Here is a 22,016-nt window from a genome sequence, read left to right as displayed (position 1 = left end):
AGTGGAGCTAAGTGGCTGCATCATTGCTCAGAAGCTGTATGTACGACAGTAAGTGAACGCCTCTTTGTTAAGCAGCTTAGCGGCATTTAAGTTTTCATTTAATGATTCAACTGATGATCAAAATTAAACAAAATAAATCAAAATCAGACATTTACTGTTGAGGAAATGAGGCCGGATGTGTAATCATCTCAGAGCTTTATTCAAATTGTATCAAGCACAGTAAATATAAGCTAATAAAAAAAAAATGTTAAAACAGTAATTGATGCAAATTAAAATCCTTAATAAATCTTAAATAAAGGCTTTAAGAGCCAGCAGCATTGTGTGCGTCGCCCCCAGGATCAGAGAATCAGAGTGGTTGAACTGGCGCGTCTCTTTGGTCTGGAACTTTTTTTTTTGGCAAAACAAGATGTAAAGCAACAGGAAGGACTGCTGGTTGGCCCGCAGGAAACAGTCTCCCAAAGAAGATGAATGTTTTAGTTATTTGTGAGAAATGATCGAGGTTCAGTATCTCTGTGTGCTGCTGCTGCTGCGGCTCAGCCCTTCGATCCGGGTTTGAGGGTGCTGAAGGGTTTGGAGTTCCGCAGCGAGCCTGAGATCTCCTGCAGGAAGGCGGCGATGTGCAGATCCTTCTCCGACTTCCTGCCATCAAAGATCACCACCAGAGTGAAGTGCGGCTCGGGCCGCGTCAGGTAGTAGGTGCTCTGGACTTTGTCGTCGTAGAAGTGCACCACCTTGTCCAGGGTGTTGAGCTCAGCGGCGCGGTCTCCCATCATCATGATGACGTTCGGCCAGTGCGTGAGCGGCCGCTCTCCCGACGGCAGCGACACCACGGCGGGGAACTGCTCCACGCCTTTCGGCGCTTCTCGGTACGAGTGCGGGTGGTGGTATCCATGGCCCTGGAAGCTTTCCGAGCCGCGGTTGTCGAACACCAGAGACACGTTGCTGGCGTCGTGTTTGCGGATGAAGGAGCAGATCTTGCCGTGGTAGTCCGGCGTGGTGCGGGCGGTCAGGGCTCTCATGTCGGCCGGGGCCGTCTGCCGGCTCAAGGCTTCATGGAAGTAGAAGCTGAACTTGGCGAGGAGCACCGCCTGGAAGCGCTGCAGCCACACGTACAGGTGCGGGGGCTGCACGGCCCTCTGGGACTGACCTCCGAACAGATGCTTGCGGGTCTCTTTCTGCCGCTGGAAAAGCTGACCCCAGGTAGTGAGCTTGGAGTTGGCGCCGTGCAGGCTGAGCAGAGCCGGCAGGAAACTCCACTCTGACACCTGGGCCTGGCAGCGCAGTAACTGGGTCACCACGTCTACCTCCATCTGGAAGCCCTCCTCCACACGGCACAGGATGGGATGGTGGAACCTGAGGGAGCGAGGAAGAGGAGGTTAGTAGTCAAACAGGAACACAATAAAAACACATGCAAAGACAGTAGCTGACCTAATTTGTAGTGACCTGAAAGCAGCTGTTGTCATGCGGAGAATAGATTTGCAATTAAGTTTGGATCTGACTGTGAGCTCACACGCTCACGCACGCGCACACACACACGCACGCACGCACAGAGTATCCGGGGTCCGTATATTTCTCCAGGTCTGCAGATACGAACATCACCTTCACCCTTCAGTGCACAGTCAAATTAGTGATGTGTGGTGTGTCATCCTGCGACCTGCTGCAGCTCAGTGCACAGCTCAGCCGTGCACTCAGTGTTCCTGCTGCAGTCGCAGGGCACATTTTCGCTGACATGTCTCCGGGGAAGAAGGTGGAATCCTGCATTTGCTGGATTAAGCAGAAAGTTTTCTTCCCCCAACCCAAATATGTCATTCCCTCCTTTACATGTTTCTATCTTTTATCTCACTAATTCAGTGGTGGACAAAATGCTCAGAGCCTTTATTTGAGTAAATACTTCATAATGAAAGTCCTGCTTTCAAAATCTTATGAACTCGTATCATCAGTAAGATGTGCTTAAAGTATCAAAAGTAAATGTACTCAAAATGCAGAAGAATTGCTTCTATGATAATGTTTTATATGATTGAGCATCAAACCCTTTGTAGTCTGGATGTTTTTGTTTTTCATTTAAACTGGTTTTAAATCGTCCTAGAAATGAGTGTCTCAGGCTGCTGCACTAGAAGTACTAAAAAATGTAATTTTAGAAAACACTACAAAATGCAAGTAGTTGTCACACACTTGGTGCTGTATTTGTGCAGGATGGCCTCCAGCGTGGTGACCAGCTCCTCGGAGTTGATGCTCTTCTGGCTGCCCAGTGAGTGCATTTTCTCGTACAGGTCGGCCATCTCCATGCGGGCCTGGGTGAAGTGGCAGAGCTGCTCTGACAGGTGCGACAGCAGGTCCTCCAGGTAGGAAGCGGAACCTGGCTGGCTGTGACGCCCCATCGTCACCACCTTCCTGAGCTCGTTGTACAGGGAGGTGTAGATGGTTCGGATGGAGTCTTTGCGGCTGAAGAAGGACTGGCCGCCTGAGGAGGGAGAGGAAAAGAAACACTGCAGCTTAGAAATATAAATCAGACTTCTGCTGTGGAGCACCACCATGAGATGAAACTAGTAGACTTTCTTTAACATTCATGTGCTACAGCGCCCTCTGGTGTTGGAAGTCTGTAGCTGTCAGTACGCCCTAATCTCACTTATCAACTGAGACATTAAGAAATTTTGTTATTTAATGCAACTATTTTTATATCAAGTAGTGAATCGTGAGGTCAAAATACAAAAGCCAAAATATCTCGATAATTTAAGTCTTTTGACATTAATACTTTAAAAACACTTATTGTTAAGCATCAGAAAACCATTAATAAAGCAGTAGTCACAATTTTAAACGGTGGTATCTTATTATGAACTGTAAGAATCTTATTTTTTGCGACGACAGAATCGGAAATCATACAAACTATGATTAATTATTGTTTTTTCCTTCGTCCAATGCGTTCTCATCACAGCATGACAATAACGTTACACAGACGAGGACACCCCAGCTAAGAGAAGGTTTAAGCGGTTGCAGGTGTCTCCTATCCTTCCTGAGAAACAGATGAACATTACCCATTTTCTGTCCGAGGAATGTCATATTGTGGTAGGCTTTCTCCGCGGCGGCCAGGTGAGCCAGAGCGGCCAGCAGAGCGGCCCAGATGGCCCCGGCACTCTTACTGTTGTCCTTCTCCTTCTCCACGTAGTCCTTAGCCCGGTCGAAAGAAAACATGCCGAGCTGGGTGAAGAAGCTCTCCAGGATGGCCCGCTCCCGGGGAACGGGCCGCAGCTCTTCCACCTCCGTCATGGGTCAGAGACGCTCCCGCAAACTGACCAGCTGCCTGCCAGAGCGAGCTAGCGGTGAGCTAACCGTGTTAGCACAGCGACAGGCTAACGTCTAAGCGAGAAATGACCATTCTTCTAAAGAAAATACACACAGTCTACCGACTTTAACACAGCTCTGCATTATTTCAAACCGTAGCCCTTCATAGAGATGTAAATAAATGCCGTCTCTATATACTTAAAAACAAAATTTAAAAAAATGTGCCCGTATCCAGCTAACTGCTTAACCGCACAACGCCATATTGGCTACATAGGATATAAACACTACGGAACGTCAAGAGGACCAAAATAAATACGTTTGGCGGCGTGTGCAGTAGAGCTGCAAGTGTCATCGGGCTGTACAACATGTATCACACGTGCAAATCTGACATTTACAGATTGGTGTACACATGTATAGATCCGTGTGCACATTTAGAATATCAGTACACATGTATAGATCCATCTACGTATTTATAAGTCTTAGTGCACATTTACAGATTGATGTACACATTTAGTATATCAATACACATTTACAGGTTTGTGCGATCTGAATACACACTTGCAGATTCCTTTACTCTTTCACAAATCTAGTGAGATAAACCCTCACTTGCCGTTCATGTATGTGTTTGTGCTTCCTTAACATTTCTGGTTTTCTGTGTTCTGGTAATACAACCACTGAGATGATTTCTGCTTCAGTGAGGCCTCTGTGGACAAACAAAGCATTTCTATCAATGCTGCCTGATTTTCCCCAGCTGGAGATTAATAAAGTTTGTCTTATCTTACTTTGTAAAGACTGTCATGAACTCTATCAGACATTTAATGTCCCACCCACCATGAATTGTAACAACCAATGACTTGTGCAACAATGATTTGACAATGACTATTTAGATAGTATTCAACAACTACATTTCCCATGAGTCTTTGACATATGCATGCTGTCGGTTTTCTCTCTCTCTCTCCAGGGGTGGACCTCTGCTCCGTTTAAAAGTGGTCACTGCTTCAAAATGAGCAAATCATATTTACTCTCCTGCTCCTCCACTCCTCCCTGCTCGGTAGGTGACACCATCTCTCATCTGTGTGTGTGTGTGTGTGTGTGTTCAGGGATTTCTGTCATTTCAGTAAACTGCAGTAAATGTTAATTTCACACTGGATATAAATAGTTTGAGGTTTGAGCAGATCTCAGTCAGTGCCTTCCTAATTGTTACATTATGTGATATTTTTAAAGGCACATTTAAGTATTTAAATTGAATCTATGTAGAGTTGGTGGACAGATTTAACAAGATAAAGACCTGCTCGAAAAGATGTAAACTCTGAAGTAACTGAATCATGGTTTAAAAGTCCTGTATGCCGCTGAATATTATTAGCAGATGAGAGAATTACATCAAAGAGTGAAATTTAAGAGCTGAAGTCTGTCAATGGATTTTTTTCAGGAGGCCAGTAAATAATGTGTTACAGAAATCGAGTCAGACTGAAATAAAACCATGAATCAGCAGTCATTGGTTTTAGTTTTACTAGTTGGGTTTCAGTTTTATCTGCGTTTGACTTAAGAAGTTATTATCCATTTATTTATTGCTGAAAGACACTTAGTAATGGAGTCTGTAGCTGCAGCATCATGTGGTTCAGCAGAGATGTGCAGTCGTGTGCATAACTATGGAAACATACATTGTGCTTTCTAATGCTGTGATCAAGTGGCAGCATTTGTGGCAAGGATAGTGATGGCAGCTCCCAAACCCTAAACAGATGTTTCTCTTGTCATCTCTTGCATTTAAAAACCTCAGCAGACAAACAACCAGTGCGGCTATGCCTTTAAATCCTCTTTATGTCCCGAAGCAACAAAACAAGAAAATACAGTCAAATGAAAATCCTTGCAATCATCTTATCTCTTCACTCTGATGGTTTAGAGCCTTTCAGCTCTGATGAAGATTCAAGAGTCTTTATTGTCATTGAGCATGTCAGTGAAATTTTCATTGCAACCCCCATGTTAGGAACAGATAGTAAGAAAGATAAGAAGACTAGAAAGAATAAAATTAAGATAACTACAATAAAATAAAATAAACCAACATGCAATAAAAATATTAGTAAAGCAATTAAAAAATGAAATAATAATGCTGGCGATAGCTGTGGAGATTTTTTTTTTTTCGAGAAAAAGGAAAGGAAAAACCAAACGCACAAACATACACAAATAGGCAAGGGGACATATTAGCCTCAGTTGGCAGGCAAACGCTGCAGAACTTCAAAGTGGGTTATAAAGGCCTGCCATATATGAAAAAAAACTTCTCCCTTGAGCCCTTCAGTGTGTATTTTATTTTTCAAGTTTGAGTAAAACATTACACCTTTCAGCCCTTGGCATATGGAAGGACTTTTGGTGGATTTGCAGTGAAGCGGTATGATTCGTCTGGCTATAAGAGAAGTAAATGCAATAATTTGTTTTTGAGCAAGTGTTTCAAGGTGACAAGGCTGCAAATTAAAATGAAGTACGGAGGATATTTTAATCTTATCTCAAAAGGTATGTAGTTGTGAACAAAGGACAAACATATGACTTAAATTACAGGAAGTGTCGTGACATCTATTGCATTTATCTTCAACATCCAGGAATACACCTGAAAGTCTAAATTTGGGAAAATGATCCCTATGCAACACCTTAAGTAAGTGGCTGCGTCTGGCACAAGATCCTGTAGTATGTATACTTTTAATGGTTTTGATGTCAATTTAAAGAAATTAGATCAACCCAAGGTTCTTTCGGGGGAAGTATTGGAAAACTGGGAAAAATGGTAGAAATACAGTGTCTAAATTGAAAATATCTGAAAGGATGAGGTGGTGGTAGACCATATGTGGATGACAAACGCCCTGTCCACATATAAATCTTGGAAATTTTTAATTCTGTGACACTGAGAAAATGTTGCATCTAAGGAAAGCACAAGAAACAAATGATTATTATATGAACTACTGGGCTTTCTGTAAATGTTTGCAGCATAACTCACCTCTCTGCTGTCCATCAGCATTCTCAGTGTGTTGCACAATACCAGAGAATTAGTTACCAAGTGTGTAATTGATCAGTTGGATCTTACATTTGAGATGTTTCCAGTCAGATTTGTGACAGTGAAAGAAAGAGCTTGTGTTCCTGTGAAAGCTGTATGAACAGTTTGAGACAGAGATCTTTTTGTGCTCAAATGCTTTCTTCATTAAGACAAAATTGTCCCATGTGATCACAGATTACATCAGCACTTTGTCCACAGTTTTATAGTACGTGATCTTTAACAGTTCAAAAATTTAAACCCTTCCTGTAATTGATCTGAACTGGTCGTTTAGCAGTGAATGCAAATGAGTGTGGTGTTTAGGCGAATTCAGCAAAGCCATGTTTTATGCTACTAAAAGGATGAAGCGTTGCCGATTTGATTCACCCTTCTGACTGACTTCGTCTCCGTAGCAATGCTGGTCGAGGCTCATGGGTATTGCAGTATTTAGACTAGTCCCGCCCGCCATGCCAAAATTACGAACCATATGTGATTTCTCGGAATGGAGGAAATTCTTCTGAATTTGTGACTATATTGAAAAGCAATTATTGTCCCAAAATATGTGGAGAATGATACCTGTTATGTCCATCACAGCTGTGATTTACAGCAGGTTACTGTCCCTTTAAGAATTGTCAACGGTTTGTTTCCGGAAGTCGGTCCTTTAACTAAACCGTCTCGGTCCCGCCCTCTCCTCCGGTGACGGAGTGTAGCACACGGTGCCTCAGCTAAGGAGTGAATTCGGTTTATTTGTATGCTACTTACTCAAACATAGTTTTTCAGTTAATACAGATGTTACGTGTAAGTTACGTCGCTTGGTCCACGTTTGAAGAGAGAAAAATACATTCATCTCAACTGTAAACGCTGTTCAATCTAGCTAACTTAGTTAGCTGTCAAAGAAGGCTGACAGTTGTAATTCATAATGGCCCCAGAGCTAACTGGTGAGTTCACTTCCATTCGGCTGTGTGTAATTAAAGAAGTGGCGTACGTTTTCGCAAGTTACCCCTGTTGAAATGTAGTTAAACGTGTCATTTTTAACGCCTTAAGACGGGACAGATCAGCACGTTTTGCTAACGTTAGTTACCGTTGTTGCTAGCTAAAGTAGCTCATGTGCAGTGGAGCCGTTTCAACGTCTCTTCGTCAATGTTTATCGCTGGTATCAATGATTTTTCGTCTTAAATTATTACATTTGACAGCCTCTTAAAAGGGAAATCCATTTCCCATGTGTCGCCCTCATGCATGCATTAACTGCGTATACATGTAGCCTAGTGCTTCAAAGAGCAGACCTGTAGCTCTGCTTTACAGGTGTGCTGATGGTGTTCCAGCAGAATACGCTGGTGCAGTGCCAGACGGCCTTTCCTTGTGAAAGAATGAACCAATGACAAAGTCACTCAGCTGTACCAGATGAGCAACATGATAATATACATACAGTCAGAATATTGCTCCTACTGGTTTTAAAGGTGAGGGTCTCAATGGCCGCCTCAAAACAACAGTCAGGTGCCCACATGAACACTGAAGAAAGTTTTGTAATATTCATCCTGTTCATAACGGCCATTAAAAGATGGTGGGGAACAAAATACACAGGCCTCATCTTGTGCTAAAATACGTTCAAAAGTTCATCTGAAACAAATCAGATCAGCATCCTCCAAAGTCCCTTATGAATGAGATTACCTCTTCATATCCCCATAGACAGTGCTTCTCTGTTGAGCTGCAGCGAGGGATCTGCAGAAGCAAAAAGAGTGACTACTGAGCTGCTAACTGCTCCACCGTGTTCACCAGCTGCTCCCCAGCTGTGTTTGGTGCTGAGCAGGTTGTGTACAGCAGGTTTTAAGACCTTTTTCTCTGAAAACAGCTGCTGCAGCCAAACACGGCTGAACCAAAACAGTTAAGTTGGGGGCCGGGCAGCTGAAATGCACTGTAAAGCCCCATAAACCTGAGGGGACCTGCTGATGTAGGTCTGTAGGTTCACAACTGATGCTGTCAACCACATTGAATTGAAGTTAAGTCAGACAAATAGAAATGATGTAGACAGATATGAGAATTCAAATCAGTTTTATTTATATAGCACCAAATCACAACTAAAGTTGTCTTAGGACACTTTGCAAATAGAGCAGCAACAGACCAAACTCTTCATCTACAGAGACCCAACAGCTCCCTCATGAGAAAGCACTTGGTGACAGTGGCGAGGAAGAACTTCCTTTTAGCAGTCAGAAACCTCAAGCAGAACCAGACTCTGGGTCTGGTTCTGGTTTCACCCAGTTTCTCTTTACTGTGACGGCAGTGTAACATCATCCAAACGTGCACACACACACTGATGTAGCTGTGACTTGTCTCCTGTCTTGCAGCTCGGTCTTTCTGTCAGCATGGAGTCTGAGAACCAGGTGCTGATGAAGGAGTACGTAAAGATGATGACTGATATGATCGTGCTGTGTGCCACCCTGGCCCTCTCCCTCTTCTTCTGGGTCATCTCTCTCACCATCAGCACCTACTACGGTGAGCTGCCTGTCTGGACAACCTCTCCTCTCCGTTCAGGGAATGTTAACACTGTCGGACACATGGCCACATGCATGAAAATTCTTTTGGGTGAAATTTTGACTTGTGGGCGAAAATGTCTTTTGTGCAGTCACAGTGACCTTTGACCACCAAAATCTCATCAGTCCATCCTTAAGTCCAAGTGAACGTTGGTGCCAAATATGAAGAAATTGTGATATCATGTTGATGAGAATCAGATCGACCGATGGACAACATGAAAACACAATGTGGTTGACCACAGCTGCCATAAAAATATCCTTAAGTGGAAAACTGAGTTGAAACAAATCATGTGTTCTCCTCTGAAGAGTCTCTGAATTCTTCACGCTCAATCTGTTTCTTTTTTTCTCAGAAGTGAACATGATATGTGGTTGCACTTTTTTCATAATTCATTATACAGTTTAGCCTTGTGCTTGCTGGTATTTCAGCCTTGTTCTTGTCAGTGTAATGTGTGTTTCCTGTGTTAGAGTAAATCCTTAATTTGAAGAGTAGGTTGTTTAAGTGTGACCACAAATAATAATCTGCAACTTGGTAACCAGAGCAAACCAGATTAACTATGTGTATGAAAGAGTGTTAAGTGTTAAACTGCAGCACTCAAACGTTTCCTTCTCTTCAGTGAAAACTGAGGAGGCTCTGTGCTGCTGTCTGAGCCTGTCATTGAAGCTTCTCAGGTGGAGAGACATTAGTGATCTTTACAGTGGTGTGTGTGTTTCTGTGTTTACAGGGACACTGCAGCCTGTGTCGCCGTGGCGATGGCTGTTCTCCATCTTGATTCCTCTCGTTCTGACGGCCAGGGCGCTGAAGAGACGCAGTCTGGACCGCTCAGGAGCACTGGGAGGTGAGCGTGTGCCCGTGAATTCAACCGTTTTTTAAAGCTGCGCCGATGAATAATTTTTAGCAATTATTGATTGGATGTGGTATGAAAGGAGGCCCTTGTGATGAAGCCACAGAGAATTAAAACCCAGCTGTGCAGCTCTGCTTTGCTCCGTGGGGTGTTTCTTTTAAGACATGTGATCCTTAATTCGTCATTGTGCGCATTTAGTGAAATGATGTTAGGTATCTCTCAGACCAGCGGCCATAGAAACACAAGATAAATATGCTGAGGTATCTCTCTGTATCTAATAATAAGGCAGGTCGACGGCGACAGGTGCTTGTTCTTACACTGATACAGTGCAGTGTGAAGATTTTTAAGTAGCCCATTGTTTTGGTTTTCTGACCCACCACTTTACTGGTTTGTGTCACATAGTTTCAGGAGAAAAGAAAGAGGTTTTTGTGTCAAAGATGCTCAGTATTCATAGTAGAAACCGACCGATATGGGTGCTTCAGTTTTTATTAGTAGTTAAGGAGGCCGATAATCGATATTTGGAGCCGATATTCATTTGCAGTAAAAGTGTTAAAATTGGCGTTAAAATGTTGAATAATACAAACACTGAACTTGGTTTAAATGCCTAAAGCTTGTTTATTTAACCGAACAAATAGAAAACGAATAGCTCCAGAAGTGCATGGAGCTCCTAGAGTCAGAAGCATCTCTTATAAAGTTGAATAAAAACTTAAATAAATAGCTCCCTGAAATGTTTCCACAGTTAATAGTTACATGTAAATATAACTGAAATGACTTTTGTTTGTTTTAAGTTCAAACACAACAAAAAGTACATGGAGTTAACAAGCTCAGCAGCTACTCGTGTAAAGTTAAATAAGTTTTAGTTGATGAAGCATTTTAGTCAAAGGAAATTATTTCAGTCTAGCTTTAGTCGATGAAACTGTCGACATTTTAGTCTTTTTATCATCAGATTATATTCATATTTGTTTCAGTCAGTCTCGTCGAGCCAAAACCAAACTTATGTCACATAGAATTAATCTTCTCATCATCTGATGTAAAACACAGGTTGAATGCTGAAGAATTCAGAAAGTGTCTGGTCTGATTCTCGATTTGAGGATCCAGATTCAGTTTGATGCCAGCGCTGTGAAGGACAGGGTCAGGTAGCTGCTCAGGTGTTAGCTGCACACAGCTGTTGTTAATGATTGCAAAGCGTTCGGCTTTTAGCTTGTTAGCTCGACAGTTTTAGCAGCTGAAGCCTCTGCTGATTAAAATAAAGCTGCAGTCATACAGTTTGCACGGCGACAGTTTCAAAATCTAGTCTTGGATTAGAATTCCTCTCTGAAACCTGTATGAAAGTCTGGAAAGGATTCAGGATGATCTGTGTGTGTGCTGTGGTCTTCAACTCCTGTGTCTCATCTAAAATCCAATCTCTCAACATCCTGTGGACGGCGAAATGAGCTGTTTACTGGTCAAGTCTCTGCAAACTGTGACGCGTGACACTGAAATGTGTCTCCAGGCTGATTTCAAGGCTTAATGAGCCGAGATGAGAGATCAGATATTGCTGCATTAATCACAGTGTTATAGCAGCAAAGGGGATAAACAAGTAGATTTATAAAAAGTAAAGTAGATAAAGGTAGAATTTGCGTTATCGCACATTGGAAATGTTGATATTTCACAAAGCAGTACACACTGATGTTGCACATGAGTGAGTAAGTGTACGGGGAGCAGTGTTGAGTGTCAGGCTGCTGCTCTGTGTCTCACCCCATGTATGTATGTATGTATGTAGTTCACATTAAAATTCCCATTCAGACATACATATAAAGTGCAGTGTCAATTCTATAAACTGCTAGTTGTTAAAGTGCATGTGGTGGCCCACACCTGCCGCTTACAGTGGACTAAGACATCGGATACTTGATACAGCACTTGAAAAGTCCCATTCACAAATTAAGTACACAAAGATAATACATCGCAGTGCATATATACGTATATGTAGGCATGCACTGCACAACAACAACAAAGAAAGTCAGTGCGAAGTATGGCGGACAGTCACAGAGCGCGGTACATACGTATATGTATCGCGCTCTGCGTGAGGTCGGCCTAGCCATGATTACATTGTTGGTTTGTTTTGAGTCAGTTTTTGAGGTGGGCCTTAAAGGTGCTGTGGGCCATTCTCTTATTGTACATGGTATGTTGTTCCAGATGATTACTGCCCTTAACCGACATAACAGATTGTCCAAAGGTCGTGTGTCTGTAAGGTACTTCTCAGTCTCCACTGGGATTGGCTCTGGTGGTTCTGCCTCTGCTGACTTTAACTTTTATATATTCTTTTAACGGAGGAGGTGCAAGTCCATGGAGTGTTTTGTAAATAATGCATGCATACTAAAAACTTTTAAGCTTTCAAATTCCAGAGGTCGTGCTTCTCAAGGATATGGCAGTGGTGGTGAGATATATATATAATGATTCTATTGGTTTAATTGTAGTTATTCCAGTAAGAGACCAGTTTGTAAAACAATATTCAGGTGGCGTAAAACTGAGTACTCCGTATCCCGTCTGCTGCAAACCTCATCAGGGCTTCTCCACTCCACACTCTTCTCTGGAGCTGACACAGTTCAAAATGACTGACGACCTTTAATTTCACACAAAGCTTATTTTCATGTGGTGCTTCGTGGGTCACATTTCTTCAACAGAATAAGTCTTTGTGGCTAAATCTGTCAAAACGAATCAATTTGATATGTGGAAAAGCTTAGTTTTCTGAAAAAAAAAGGCATAGATGGCGTCATTTGGCTGCTGCCGCTGTGGGCTATCATGGAGAGAAGTGTGGGAATATATGAGGAAACTGTTACTGGTTTGATGGATTAGTGTGCTGAAGGATGCGCTTCACAGATATTTAGAGCATATGAGGTGATGGTGATACATCCTGAAACTGAAATCCAAAACAGAGAATTTGGAGGTGAAACTCTGACCATCACTTTGTTCTGTGGCTTTTATTGTGGCGAGGCTATGTGATGAGCGAATAGAATTTAAAATTGTGTGCAGAGTTCAGGCTTTTCTCTCATGAGATCTCTGTTTCCTCTCAGCTCTCCTCGTTGGCTTCGTGTTGACGATGGCCAACTACAGCTTCTTGTCCTCTCTGCTGGCCTTCTTCATCACCTCCTCCAGACTGACCCGCTGGGGAGGAGCGCAGAAGAAGAAAATAGACGCCGAGTACAAAGAAGGTGAGAGATGTGAAGGCTTTGTGTTTTCGATTCATCTGAATTGAAAATCTGATGGTTTAACGTGTGTGTGTGTTTTAGGGGGGCAGAGGAACTGGGTCCAGGTCTTCTGTAATGGAGGAGTTCCCACAGAGCTGGCGCTGCTTTACATGATTGAGGTAAACACACACACAGTTCCAAAAGTCCTGCTAATAATCCAAACATTTTTTATAACATGCAAAGCTGTTTATTTCCTCCTGGTTTCTGATTGGCTGTTGTGTCTCAGGTGGGTCCAGGCGAGATCCCTGTTGATTTCAGTAAGCAGTACTCCGCCTCCTGGATGTGCCTCGCTCTAGTGGGAGCGCTGGCCTGCAGCTCTGGGGACACCTGGGCGTCAGAGGTGGGGCCTGTCCTCAGCCAATCACAGCCAAGACTCATCACCACCTGGGAGGAAGTCCCAGCAGGTGAGAAGCCAAAGAGCAGAGAGTGAAGCAGCAGCACAAACAGCTGTGAAAGAACATGTTAGGCATTAGAATGAGGTAATTTCACAGTGGGTCATAAGTTTAGAGTTTCTAGGAATATTGTCGATGTCAGACGTTTATTCGTGGTTCTGTGACGTCTGTAACCTAAGGCTGCTATAAATGATAAAGCTTTTTTTCATGATGTGAAAGAGTGTGAAGGCAGTTTGTATGGACGAGTAACAGGATTAATGACACAGATAAAGTTCAGTCCTCTTTCCTGTTAAATGGACTTCTTAAACATTTAGGATGAGATTCACGCCGATCATTCGCTTCTTTGGATCTGCTCTGATTCTCATTCTTTGACGCTCCAGGAACAAACGGAGGGGTCACTCCCATCGGATTGGCCGCCAGCTTCCTGGGCGGACTCGCGGTGGGCGTGGCTTACTTTGTAACACAGCTCCTGTTGGTCAGCGACCTGCACGCGGCGGACCCTCAGTGGCCGATCATGGTGTACGGCGGCATGGCCGGCCTGCTGGGATCCATGCTGGACTCCTTCCTGGGGGCTCACATGCAGTATTCAGGTAGGAGCGTCAGGCGTGATGTGAAGGAGTCAGATGTACTTTTATCAACGTGTAACTTTTAGTTATTGTCATGACTGGTATTCTGGGTTTTAGTCTGCAGGTAAATGATTATTGTGAACATAATTGTTGGTAGCAACCCCAGAACAGTTGCATTAGTCCACATTCAGTCCAGAAACAGGAAGTGATGTCACAGTTCCAGTGTAGATAATATATGCTGAGTAATACAGTCTAAGTGTGCAGTTTGAACCTGGACAGGTGATTCTCCTGGAAGCGAGCTGCTGATCAGTTTCCTCCCCGTCCGTCTGTCTTCAGGCTTTGACTCCAGCATCGGGAAGGTGGTCTGTTACGAGTCCGCCACCACCCGGCGGATCTGTGGGAAACCCATCTTAGACAACAACGCGGTCAACCTGTTCTCCTCCGTCCTCATCGCGCTCATCCTGCCCGGGCTGGCGTGGGGGATGTGGCCGCGATAGACAGACGAACAGCGTGGAGCGACGGACTGATCAGAACAATCTGAGGTTTTCTGAGACATATGACTACTTTACTACATATTTCACACTCTCTCTCTCACACACACACACACACACACACAGCCTGTATTGTTATGTGTTGTTAGACTTTGATCATGATGAAGACTCTTTGGAAGAAAATGAAGAGGAAAGGAAGGAAAAGTCCACGATGTCCTGCAGGTGACTGCACATGCACATTGGTGAGCTAAGTGAGCATAAAAACCAGAACACCTGCTCGACTGAAGGCCTCAGCAGGCTTCAGACTTAGAGCTGGTCTATCAACCGCAGCACCGTGAATACCTTTGAACAGACACAACCTTACTCACCTGTATCGCTGTAAACCAGGTGAAGCAGACTGACGCAGCTGCTCTGCATGAAGAGGACGGAGCAGCAGGTGAACATGAGGCTGAGGACGGTCTATAAACACACGGCTGTTGGACAGCCGGTCATGCTGGAGCCTAAAGCCTCGTGGAGATTCACTGAATAATCTGAACTTTGCTTCAAATGTCTCTGACGGAAAGAACCGTGAGCCTGAAACTGAACAATCTGCGTACGACACCTGATGAAGTCCAAAACAAACAACCACAAAGAGACACAAAATAACCACTAAAAGACAATAATAATGACCACAAACCATTTTGTGTGTCACTCTTTGTAGGAGCTGGGGGTCTTTCACTTGTCTGTGTCCAGGGGCCACAGTCTTATAATGGCTGTAGGATATCTGGAGTTACAAACAGCAGCCATCCTTTCATATCAATTCATAATAAAACTTTAAAGCAGTTTAATTGGCATTCGTTTATTTCACTGAATAAATCATTCAAGTATAAATCCTAGTTTATCATCGCAGAGACTTCAAAATTTTCCTCTTATTTAACAGCTGTGCTGCAGTCTGACCTCCATTCAGAAGTTCCTTGGAAAAAAGTCTAATTTCCCAATTAATTAAAAAAGAAACCCACACAGTTTAAAAACTGTTCAGTGACCTCGTTTCGCATTTTAAATTTGAGCTGGTTCGTGCTCGTTGAATGAAGTGTTTCAGTATGTATGTCTCATGCTCTAAAAGGAGTCTGCTTCACAGGATGAATTCACATTTCTCTCAGCTCTGCACGCACTGGAAAACTGGAAAGCCATTTTCTGCCATTGATGTGCTAATAAACTGGCCATACTTAAATTCAATGTGTGTTTCATTTGTTTTTTGTGTGAATCAATCAGAAGATCGAAGCTGGCCTGTTTGTCAGGTGCATTATAAGACATATAATGATCTTTATGTAAATATGTTGTTTTTAATTTGTCTGCCCCACTAGTGAAACCAAACTACAAACTGAACTTCAATCCCAGATGAAACCTAATCTCAGAATAATCCAAAGAAATGTTGAACGGCTACACCTGAGTGTAAAGGTGCTGAATGTCTCACCTGACTGTCGCTGATCTTGACCTTTGACCTGGTGTGTGTGGTGGGAAACAGACTCCACGGACAGCGACGGCTTTCCAGAGGTATTACTGTTTTTATTTCAGAGTGTCTGAGAGAAAAGGCACTAAACCAAACCGGGAGAGTGACATTGACTTCGAATGGGAGAGAGAGAGAAGCAGAGGAGTCAGGTTTAAATTAACATATACAAAGTTTATACACACACACACACACACCTTGCTATCTACACATTTCCTGATTGATTAATTCCAGCAGGCTGAAGACTCCAGGAGCTGTTAAAGGACAATTCCCTGCAATTTGTTTGTCAAAGTACCTAAAGATGCCAGAACGTCACGTAGTGTTGAACAGCAGAAAATGTAAATGTGGTGTTTAAGTTACCCTTTAACCCAATTCTCCTGGAGCCTCACCAACATCTGAAACCACCCGACAACAAAATCGTCATCATAAACTCTTCAAGAAATTATAAATAAAGTTCCTGGATTCGGCTTTATAAAGTTGAGAACACATTTTAAGCCCCATTCAGACAGGATTAACCCTACAGGTGGAACCTTCACTGTGCTCATTGTTCAAAGCACCGAGAAGTGAAATCTGTGGTAGACATGAACGTCCAACAGGACAAAGACGAGACATGTTGATATCATTCAGTGTGACTTACACTTCCTGAGGATATCAATGTACATTGAGAAGAAACCTCCACAAATATGCTATATCTTGGGGGAAAAAGACAGTGCAGAACTTGCCTGAGAATGTTCCTGTTTTTAAGTTTTCTTCAGTATCAAAGAGATGCAGTGACAGTTGTCTGTACATCAACAGTGACACTGCAAGCGGGAGCTGCTAATGGCTAATTCTGCACACTTTTAATGGCACCGTTTCCTCAACAGGCCTATATTAGCGTTAGCATGTTTCAGATTAGCAAACAGTTTGACTTACTTCAATTTCACATACAAAAAAGAAGAAGGACGAGCAGCTCTTCACAGAATAAACTCAGAGATCCGTTTTAAAACACATGGACGGGATTTAAATGACAGGAGGAGCAGCGGGTTCACTGGTAAACAGCTGGAAACTGCAGCTGTGACTAACGTGGGTGACAGAGCAGGTAATGTCAGAATCTACCTAAATGAATCCAGTCTGAATGAGGCTTTGAATTTTGTTCTCGTGATCTTCTGATTATCTTGCATCCAACTGTCCTTCCTTCAACTTCCTGGACCGCCTTCATCATTTACTACAACAAAACCTACAATTAAATATAAGCTTATACACAGTTTCATTTTGTAAACAGCTGATTGTTTGCTCATCATATTAACGGGTGGGTGTCTCATTTCTCTCCAGCAGACATTTTTACTTTTCTGAACAAAGATTCAGAGCAGCCGACTGACTTCACGCGACGCCAGAGTAACCTCAGCAGAACTTTAACAGGTTTTAGTTATTTGAGCCAACCTGAGAGAGCAAAAGGGCCACTTCGAAAAAATATCTGAGATTTCTAGAAAGAATGCTGAAGACAAAAATGTGGAAATTAAGTCGGGTCGTAATTTTAAGTAATATTTATGAGGTTAAGTCAGTGTTTTGGGATGAAGTTGTGATTCTGTGAGATCATTTTACAAACTACAGAAACAAAGTCAACGTTTTCAGCATTAAAGTCCGAATTCTGAGGAAAGTAAAGTCGTAACGTTTTGCATTTAAAATTATATAAAGAAAATACGGAATGAAATTGTTTGAACTAAGAAAAAGTCACGATACGTAGAGAAAAAACTGACTCAGCTCTTTACTGTGATTAAATATCTGAAATTAAACCTTTATTCTCAAAACATTATTATTCATTTATTTTTTCAAAACTTTATGAAATGTTTTTTTTGTAAAAAAAAAAGTAGCTTTGTTCTCAAATTATCAGTTTAAAAAAAAAAAAATTCCCTGTTTCATGACTTTATTTTTTGAAAACGACTTTTTTCTCCAAATATTTCAACGACTAAATCTCAGATATTTCTCCTCCTTCGCTGCGGCTCTGATCCTCCATCATCTGTCCAGAAAAGTGTTTTTATTTGTAACTGAGGAATACGAATGATTTATTTCAGCCATGCTAAACTTTCTGAGGAGGGGGAGAAAAAAGCAAAGTCAGAGCTCCTCAGATGGGTTTAAATGCCAGCATATGTCGGTTTTCACTTCTCTTTTCTGGAGTGTTACACGTTTCAAATAGGAAATCTCACATTTTGGATTCAAACTCAATAGAAACTAAACAAACCTCCAGCTCAGTAACCACTGACGTCAGTCTTTCAGGCTTTTTCGTGACGGCTGAAAACGACCACATTTATTCTCTCTCACACAGAAACACACTCACACAAAGGCGGGGGAGGGGCCGAGAGAAGGAAACCAGAACCAGGGGGAGGGCGGAGCTTCAGGGCAGAGTCCGACGTGATTGGGGGGCGGCGCCGTCCGTCGGTCACAGCTGGTCTTTGTAGTAGCCGAGCTTAGCGAAGGACATTTCTCTGCGAAGCTGCATCACCTCCCAGAACATCTGCTCCGCTGAGGACGCAGCACAGGGAAGCATGTGTCACAACAAGTAACTAAGTATTTACTCAACTACAGCATGCAAGGCCAGTTCTGAGGTACTTGTACTTGACGTGAGTATTTATATTTTCTGTTTCTTATCCAGATGTTTTGAACGACATTCTGGGTTTTCGATGGATTCCTCTGTGACTGGGGCTCGTTTGCATGTAGCCTCTAGTGCGTGCGTGCGTGCGTGCGTGCGTGCGTGCGTGCGTGCGTGCGTGCGTGCGTGCGTGCGTGCGTGCGTGCGTGCGTCTCACCATCCTGCTGTTTGACCAGCCCTTGGTGGATGTAGCGAATGTAGGTGAAGAAGTTACACACTGCTGTGATCTGTGAAAAACACAAAGAGACAAACAAAGTCATTTCTATGAAACCGCGACCGACCAATCACAGTGCGAGTCTGGGATGGATCACTACACAGAGCTCCGGCTCACAGAGAGCTCACAGCTGACATCAAAATGAGTTCTGAGCCTTGTTGAATGTGATGATCAAGCACAAGTCTGGATTTAAACAAACGTCTAAAAGACGTAAAAGACATTTTAACCTTCTGTAAATCTCTCCACTACTTCTAATGGTAGGTGGCGGGGTCCGCCACTGCTCCGCCGAGTTGCCTTCACGTGCACGAGGGATTCACAGGAAATGATGCAACATGTGATCAGAGTAACTGTTGACATCAGCTTCATGTTCATCCCCTACAGACGAATCAGAGCTGGACGCAGCTACTGCTAATGCTAAAACAGCATTTATTACTGCAGCTGCTTCACATTAAAAGCATTCAACTGGCAAAGCACGGGGAGGCTTTTATTGTGAAGCAGTCACAGGAAATGCAATGAATGTGGAATGGAGGTAAAAACTGACTGACTGACTGTTGCATTGCATGTGCGTGTGTGTGTGTGTGTGTGCGTGTGTGCGTGTACTCACTCTGTATCTACAGTAGGGAGACACGTAGTAATAGTTGGACGAATCTCCAAACTTGATTCTGTGCTTACAGGTTTTGGTCTGACCGCTCAGGGCACATTTTCTATCGAAGACACACACAGACACATTTACAGGCTTTAGTTTCAACGTGAGGAAAACTGAACGACAAACAGGACTAACACTGAGACTCGAGGAGGCAGGGAAGGAGTGAAGGGAGGGAGGAAAGAGGGAGGACTGTTAAACATTTATCAAGGTTCGTCTCATCTGGATCGCTTTGATAAACCTGGACAGGAGGAAGCAGTGAAGGGGGGATTATTGAGAGTTAGCAGGGGGGTTTGGAGGAGTCAGGTGGGGTCGAGGAGCAACTGAGGAGAGATTAAAAATGCTAATGGAGAGAGAGAGAGAGAGAGAGAGAGAGAGAGAGACAGAGAGAGTCAGACTTACGTGACGAGCTCGGCCCTTCGCCCACTACAGAAGAAATGAAGGAAGATGGAGAGATGATGATGAAAGAGTGAAAGCCTGATGAGGAGGAGAAAGAGTGTGTGTGTGTGTGTGTGGTCTCACTTTGGTCCTCCGCACTCCACCGCCGAGGCTTTGACCACAGGCAGCGGCTGGAAACCGACCGGCTCCACACTGAGCGTGTTCTGCTCCACGGCTTCCAAGATGGCCGACCCCAGCTGAGGGACAAGAGGACGATGAAGGACGTTAAATTCCTCCAGTTTATACTGGACGTTAAAAGACCCCTAACGTGTTTACAGCGTTAGTTAATATGAGGCTTCAACAGTCTGAGCTGAACTAAGTGTTTGTCCTCTAAAGCTGCGGTCTTTAGGACAGAATCGCTCTCTGTGGGACGGGGGACAGTGTTTCCACGCCCAGCTGTCTTATCCAAGAAGGCTCCGTTAGCGTCTCATTTTGAGCTTAATTAGTTAAATTAACCGTAAATACTGTTCAGAGCACAGAAGCTTCTTCAGCCTCGACATCATCAGTAAAGTCAGCATGTATGAACTGCGTCCCGTACGTCATGGACCGGCTGCGAGCGTGTCTCGTACCTCGCTCTTGCTGAAGGTGAGGCAGGGGTAGATGTCCTCGCGGTAAACTCTCTCCAGGAAGCAGCAGCCTCGGTCCAGCGTCGGCTCCTCCTTCCACGCCTTGAAGTCACTGAACAGCTGACTGTCGGCCTGCATGTCCCACAGCATGGGTTAACATTCACACACTGCAGGCTGCGATTGAAACACCCCCCACCAGGTGAACCTCTGTGCCCTCCTACCTCTCTGCACTCCCGTACGATGGGCTGCGTGGCCGACGGGTCGGGCTGCGTGCCCAGGATGGCAGAGGAGGTGCTCTTGTTCCTGCTGTGGCCCTTTCTGAAGGGAGTCTTCACCCCTCCTCCTACCGCTCCTGCGGGGGGGAGTTCACCCAGGGGGGAGGTGGGGGAGGAGAGCACGAGTGTCTTCAGGGCCTGGACCTCCGCCTGGAGGACGTCAATCTGACGAGGAGGAGGAGGAGGAGGAGGAGGAGTCACAACTGTTTGTGCTGATCTGACAGGTGGAAACATGCTAACGCTAACACACAGTTTGAGAAGCAGCGTGACCACAGAACTGAACAGGTAGATGCTACCGTTCTCTCTTTAGCGCCGTGTTTTTAGCATGTATTTGTTGACATCTTGTCAAACTGGCAGCATCGACAGTATGCTGAATCAGCGATTAGCAGCGCCTGTTTGCAGAGTACTCGTGGACGTACAGACATCTGTAACTGGATTACTCTGATACTAAAGAAAACTTAAAAACGTGACGTTCTGAAGAACTTGTTTTCAAGGTTTCTGAGTGGAGATAATGGCATGCTCAGGAAGTGTCACATGGTATCAGTGTGTGTTTCATGTCTGTGTTCACACTGGACAGGAACATGCTCAGAGTTCAGTGCCGTCACCTTGCCCAGGGCTTCTTTCAGTTGTTTTTCAGCGTTTGCCTGTTTGACGTTGGCCTCTCTGACCATTTTGTGGGCCTCCTGGAAAACACACACACACACACACACTTTGATATTTTTGAAAACTTACATTGCGGTACATGTGATTTTAGTTTCAGTTCTGATGGTGAAGGAACATCTACACACACTCAATGTGCATTCAAAGAAACACTTCTCTCACAACAGCAACATAATGTAAAGCGCGCACACGCACACACACACACGCGCGCACACACACGCACACACACACACACACACACACACACACACACACACACACACACACACACACACACACACACACACACACACACACACACACACACACACACACAGAGATAAGAGTCCCAGCACCTTCTATGAGAAAAGGAGTGAGACGAGGAGGAGGAGGAGGAGGAGGAGGAGGACTGTGAAGAGGAAAGGAACGACACATTGTGAAGGCCAGCCGGACAGATCCTGTCTGTCTCCCTGTGTGGAGACAGTGTGAGCCCTGAGCCCTGCGGCGTCTCTGTGGGCGGGGCCGCGGTCGTTAAGTCACCTTATTCAGTCAGAGTCTGAGTCTGAACCCGGCTGTTCGGGCTGGTGTGAATGATGTAGGACAATAACTGCTGACTCATTTTCTTTCAGTGGATGAATTGATCATTGCAGCTGATTCTCTGATTGAACCGTCGGCAGCAAACAGCCACAGATGGGGTTTTTTTTTAACGGCTTCGATGGAGGATCAAGACAGAGTGGCTGAGAGGCTGAATGGCTGCAGGGTTTGGATTTCACAATGAAACGGGAACATGA

The 22,016-nt window shown here is 44.0% G+C and overlaps 3 protein-coding genes across 5 annotated transcripts in view; 1 reads left to right on the top strand and 2 right to left on the bottom strand.

The window, feature by feature from the left end:
* Positions 1–155: 155 nt before the first annotated feature.
* On the bottom strand, positions 156–3,546 carry kics2 (KICSTOR subunit 2). The gene is made up of 3 exons (XM_041964142.1): positions 3,033–3,546; positions 2,173–2,461; positions 156–1,353 (listed from the first exon to the last, which is right to left on the bottom strand). Exons 1-3 carry the CDS (start codon positions 3,262–3,264, stop codon positions 534–536), a joined length of 1,341 nt encoding a protein of 446 aa, XP_041820076.1. The 5' UTR covers positions 3,265–3,546; the 3' UTR covers positions 156–533.
* A 3,438-nt stretch (positions 3,547–6,984) lies between these two features.
* Positions 6,985–15,542, top strand: tmem19 (transmembrane protein 19). Its single transcript, XM_041963909.1, has 8 exons — positions 6,985–7,230; positions 8,635–8,782; positions 9,543–9,656; positions 12,716–12,853; positions 12,932–13,008; positions 13,116–13,293; positions 13,662–13,871; positions 14,184–15,542. The coding sequence occupies exons 2-8, from the start codon at positions 8,653–8,655 to the stop codon at positions 14,342–14,344; spliced, it is 1,008 nt and encodes a 335-aa protein (XP_041819843.1). The 5' UTR covers positions 6,985–7,230; positions 8,635–8,652; the 3' UTR covers positions 14,345–15,542.
* Positions 15,543–15,871: 329 nt separating this feature from the next.
* LOC121625676 (RAB3A interacting protein (rabin3)) overlaps positions 15,872–22,016 on the bottom strand; it is a 15,630-nt gene continuing 9,485 nt past the window's right edge. For 2 of the 3 annotated variants that reach the window (XM_041963870.1, XM_041963869.1), the window contains exons 7-14: positions 21,192–21,269; positions 20,533–20,751; positions 20,315–20,443; positions 19,830–19,942; positions 19,710–19,733; positions 19,269–19,368; positions 18,608–18,677; positions 15,872–18,323 (exon numbers count right to left, since the gene is read on the bottom strand). In XM_041963870.1, the coding sequence (XP_041819804.1) occupies positions 18,241–18,323; positions 18,608–18,677; positions 19,269–19,368; positions 19,710–19,733; positions 19,830–19,942; positions 20,315–20,443; positions 20,533–20,751; positions 21,192–21,269 (816 nt within the window). In that variant the 3' untranslated portion in view covers positions 15,872–18,240. The remainder of the gene's footprint in view (positions 18,324–18,607; positions 18,678–19,268; positions 19,369–19,709; positions 19,734–19,829; positions 19,943–20,314; positions 20,444–20,532; positions 20,752–21,191; positions 21,270–22,016) is intronic. The other variant, XM_041963871.1, reaches the window with a different exon arrangement.

Source organism: Chelmon rostratus, chromosome 22 (genome assembly GCF_017976325.1).
Source record: "Chelmon rostratus isolate fCheRos1 chromosome 22, fCheRos1.pri, whole genome shotgun sequence".
Classification (NCBI taxonomy): Eukaryota; Metazoa; Chordata; class Actinopteri; order Chaetodontiformes; family Chaetodontidae; genus Chelmon; species Chelmon rostratus.
This window is presented reverse-complemented; position numbering and strand designations above follow the sequence as displayed.

Coding starts and splice junctions, on each gene's coding strand:
- tmem19 (XM_041963909.1), top strand. CDS start 8,653: ATGGAGTCTGAGAACCAGGTGCTGATGAAGGAGTACGTAAAGATGATG. Junction 13,009..13,115: donor CGCTGCTTTACATGATTGAG/GTAAACACACAC, acceptor GTTGTGTCTCAG/GTGGGTCCAGGCGAGATCCC. Junction 13,294..13,661: donor CTGGGAGGAAGTCCCAGCAG/GTGAGAAGCCAA, acceptor TTGACGCTCCAG/GAACAAACGGAGGGGTCACT.
- kics2 (XM_041964142.1), bottom strand. CDS start 3,264: ATGACGGAGGTGGAAGAGCTGCGGCCCGTTCCCCGGGAGCGGGCCATC. Junction 2,462..3,032: donor ATTCCTCGGACAGAAAATGG/GTAATGTTCATC, acceptor CTCCCTCCTCAG/GCGGCCAGTCCTTCTTCAGC. Junction 1,354..2,172: donor CTGCACAAATACAGCACCAA/GTGTGTGACAAC, acceptor TCGCTCCCTCAG/GTTCCACCATCCCATCCTGT.